General features: G+C 41.6%; 1 protein-coding gene across 1 annotated transcript; it reads left to right on the forward strand.

The window, feature by feature from the left end:
- The first annotated feature begins 847 nt into the window (after positions 1–847).
- On the forward strand, positions 848–3,399 carry LOC133663472 (E3 ubiquitin-protein ligase RNF182). The gene has a single exon (XM_062067952.1). It carries the CDS (start codon positions 1,033–1,035, stop codon positions 1,810–1,812), a length of 780 nt encoding a protein of 259 aa, XP_061923936.1. The 5' UTR covers positions 848–1,032; the 3' UTR covers positions 1,813–3,399.
- Positions 3,400–4,657: the final 1,258 nt, after the last annotated feature.

Consider the following 4,657-nt stretch of genomic DNA (forward strand, 5'->3'; position numbering starts at 1 on the left):
CTTTATTTAGAAAAGTACCGAAATACTTTTGGTACCGGTACCAAAATATTGGTATCGGGACAACACTACTACACTAATGGGGGTTAAATCACCAAAATGATTCCCGGGCGCAGCCACTGCTGCTGCTCACTGCTGCTGCTCACTGCTCCCCTCACCTCCCAGGGGGTGAGGGGAGCAGTGAGCAGCAGCAGTGAGCTTTTATAATTGTAAAGGACAATGTTTTATCGACTGATTGCAATAATGTAAATTAGTTTTAACTATTGAATGAACCAAAAATATGACTTATTTTATCTTTGTGAAAATATTGGACACAGTGTGTTGTCAAGCTTATGAGATGCGATGCAAGTGTTAGCCACTGTGACACTATTGTTCTTTTTTTTTATTTTTTTTTTACAAATGTCTAATGATAATGTCAATGAGGGATTTTTAATCACTGCTATGTTGAAATTGTTACTAATATGGATACTGTTGTTGATAATCATTTTTGTTTCACTAGTTTTGGTTTGTTCTGTGTCGTGTTTGTGTCTCCTCTCAATTGCTCCGGTTATTGCTGTTCTGAGTGTTGCTGGGTCGGGTTTGGTTTTGGAATTGGGTTGCATTGTTATGGTATTGCTGTGTATTATTTTGTTGGATTGATTAAAAAATAATAAAAAAAATTAAAATAAAAATCGATTTTTGAAACATGAGAATTGATACTGAATCGTACAACGTGAGAATCGCGATTTGAATTCCAATCGATTTTTTCCCCACACCCCTAGTCACAATTATGTGGTATCGGATCGATACCAAAACATGCCGTATTGCCCGCCCTTATAAGGACGGTCAACAGGATGTGATTGTTGGCGAGTGACGTCACCCGCTCCCTCACCAGCGAGGCGGAAATGAGAGCTTTTGAATATTCACGAGCGGATCATCATCATCATCGTCGTCGTCGTCGTTCTGCGGGGAGGATGATGGCGTCTCCCTGAGCTGGGAGGAGGGGGCGAGCGCCGAGAGACGTCAGCATCTCCGCTTCCTTTGTGTTCAACGCGGATGGCGAAAGATGACATGGCAGAAGTAGACGCGGCGCCGCGCGGCGGAGCGGGTTCCGCCGCCGCCGCCGCCGACCCCCCCTCGGCGTTGACGTACGAGGAGTACGAATGCAAAATCTGCTACAATTACTTCGACCTCGACCGCCGGGCGCCGAAGATCCTGGAGTGCTTGCACACCTTCTGCGAGGAGTGCCTCAACACGCTGCACCTCCGCGAAGAGCGGCCGTGGCGCATCAGCTGCCCGGTGTGTCGACACCGGACGCCGGTGCCGGACTACCGGATACAGAACCTGCCCAACAACACCAAGGTGACGGAGGACTTCCCGCTCTACATCGACTCCGACCCGCTCCCGCAGGACGCCTTGCCGCCCTACCCTCCGCCGCTGCACCCGGCTCTGGTGGCGCTCCGCCGGGAGGAGGCGTCGGGAGCGTCCGGCGGCCAAGCCACGCCGTCCACCACCGTGTCCACGGCCACCACCCTCTCGCAGGACTCGGCGCGCTACGACAGCTGTCAGAGCTGCAAGCGGGTGGCTCTGACCACCGGATGCGTGTGCGTGATCTTCTCCTTCCTGTCCATGCTGGTGTTGCTCTTCATGGGCCTGATCTTCGTGCACAGCCACAGCATCCCTCCGTCCCCGGCGGGACCCATCTGCTTGTCGGTGGCCAGCATCCTGGCCATGTTCTCGGTGGTGGTCACTTGGCTCATCTGCTGGCTCAAATACCGCCCGGACCACGAGACGGGCCGCTCGTCCACCACCGGAAACTCCCGGAGGAACGCCTGAGCTGCTGGGACTTGTCCCCTTTTTTTCTATAATGAAATCATCCTAAATGGCCTTTAGCTGATAGCAAACACCCAAAGGCCTTTGAGGTCAACCTTTCTCTCATTTTCTCCGCAAAATATGCACTTATACTCAGCATCAAGGGGGCGGAATTGGGGGGTTAAATCACCAAAATGATTCCCGGGCGCGGCCACCGCTGCTGCTCACTGCTCCCCTCACCTCCCAGAGGGTGGAACAAGGGGATGGGTCAAATTAGTGTGTGTGTGACTATCATTATACTTTAACTTATAGCAGGGCTGTCAAACTCATTTTAGATGGAGAAAAATCTACTCCCAAGTGGGCCGGACTGGTAAAATCACGGCACGATAACTTAAAAATAAAGACAACTTCAGATTGGGTTCTTTGTTTAAAAATAGAACAAGCTCAATCTGAAATTGTAAAAAATCATAATGTCGTTGGGGCTTTTTCACACTTACATGTTGCGGTTAGTAGTATTCTCTTTTTATTTGTCGTTATTTATATTTTCTGAATAAATTATGTGATAATGTTCATCAGTCAACCCATTGGTGTTAATTTTCAATCTATCAATATACAAACATTAGTATGGGGAACATACTCTTAAGTCAGTGGTCCCCAACCTTTTTGTAACTGCGGACCGGTCATTAAAAAAAATACAAACGTGTGTGCTTACGGACTGTATCCCTGCAGACTGTATTGATCTATATTGATATATAATGTAGGAACCAGAAATATTAATAACAGAAAGAAACCACCCTTTTGTGCGAATGAGGGAGTTTTTTTGGGTCGGTGCACTAATTGTAAGTGTATCTTGTGTTTTTCATGTTGATTTAATTAAAAAAAAAATAATTATATAATTTTTGTATTTCTTGTGGCGTGGCCCGGTGGTTGGGGACCACTGCTCTAAGTAACAAATACTTAATTTACAGTTATTTGGACACTATATAGGAGAACATATAAGGGTTAGGGTTACTAATAAGCAATAATTCTGAGATTATCGAGAGAAGACTCTTAGTTAATGGCTTACTGGTTGTATAATAAGGCCATGCAGAGTAAGGCATTAATAAGTACTTAATAATGACTAATTAAGAACCAGTATGTTACTAATTTGCATGTTAATAAGCAACTAATTAATAGTGAATGTGTTCCCCATACTAAAGTGTTACCTAAAATTATGTCAAAATCAAATTACACTATGTTATTTATGTAGTTTGATCATTTACCTGATGTAGTATGAACATCATGTGGTTTATTGTGTGTATATGTAGCATCATCTACAAAGAATTGCTATTGCGACATCTAGTGCACACATTTAGAACACATTTCATTCAAATATTTCAGGTTAATTTTTATACTTAGTAAACTCATCCCTCAAACTCGTACGTTTGACACCCCTGATTTATGGTATCGGCCCGATTGAAGCTGGGATTTATACCATGACTGATATGCATATTCTACTTTTACCGCCCACGATGATGCACTCTGATATCATCTCAACTCCTTTTTTCATTTTTTTTTGCAAATGGTATACAGTAATCCCTTGCTTATTGCTGTTAAGTGGTTGCGAGCCTGACCGTGAGAAATTAATTTCACAATTCATATAGAAAAAAAGTGTTCCAAATACTGTTTTTAACATTAGGAGAGTCCTCAGACATGAAATAACTCACTATTTTAATCCAATAGTAATGCTGCCTGAGGCTGAACCAATCAGTGGCCACCATGCTGATAGGCAAGTGGCCAATGCTACACTGTAAACAATTACCAGGATATTCACAGTAAAAATACCATAATCAAAATTGACTGTGACATTGCAACACATGGTTATACAAAATGGATATCCCTATATTACACACTAAAAAATGCTGGGTTATTTTGATAACCAAAACTATGAGTTGCGAGTGTTGGGTTACATTTTTTAGTTATTTTTATGAAGAGCAATTCATTTTTTGGGTGATAAGGGTATTTTAACTAAATTTCTGGGTTTTCAAAACTATGAACCATTTTTGGGTTGTTTTTCATTGAGTAACGCATTTTTGGGTAAAAGGCTTTCTTTATTTAGAAGTCACTTTTTTCTTTAAGGGAATCTTATTAAGGATTAATATCATTAACATTATTTACAATCACACATCTTATGTACATGGAAATATATGAGCATGCTGTATAGAACTATTATGACCATACACAGCAATTCTTGTAAAAAAAAAAAAATGTCACTCATATCTTGCTTTTGAGTATATGTTAATTGAATAAAAAAGTTGGGAAGGAATTAGAACAAACCAGCAGTAAAATTTATAATGTTTAACCAACTATTGGGTCAAGGAGTGCTAAAATTGCGGTACCCAATAGTTGGGTTTGGAATAACCCAACATTGTAGTGAGCATAACTCAGCTTTTGTGTTAAATAAATTCAACCCAAAAGTTGGGTTATGAATCAACCAACATTGACTTAGCATAACTCAACTTTTGGGTTAAATAATTCAACACAGTAGTTTGGTTGGGAATAACCCAACATTAAGTTATCGTAACTCAACTTTTGGGTTAAATAATTCAACCCAGGAGTTTGGTTGGGAATAACCCAACATTAAGTTATCGTAACTCAACTTTTTGGTTAAATAATTCAACGCAAAAGTTGGGTTGAAAAAATTAACCCAAAATGTTGAGTTAAAATACCTCAAATAAGGGGTTTTGTCCTTTTCTGATCTTGCAGTTGGGTTAAAACTGGGTTATTTTTTAACCCAACATTTTTTAGTGTGTACACAGCCATATTGTTACTTTAAATTCAAACTGGGTTCCGTAGACTGCGTTGCGCACTCTTGTCCAGGAAGAGGTGG

This window comes from Entelurus aequoreus, linkage group LG13 (assembly GCF_033978785.1).
Source record: "Entelurus aequoreus isolate RoL-2023_Sb linkage group LG13, RoL_Eaeq_v1.1, whole genome shotgun sequence".
In the NCBI taxonomy this organism is placed as follows: domain Eukaryota; kingdom Metazoa; phylum Chordata; class Actinopteri; order Syngnathiformes; family Syngnathidae; genus Entelurus; species Entelurus aequoreus.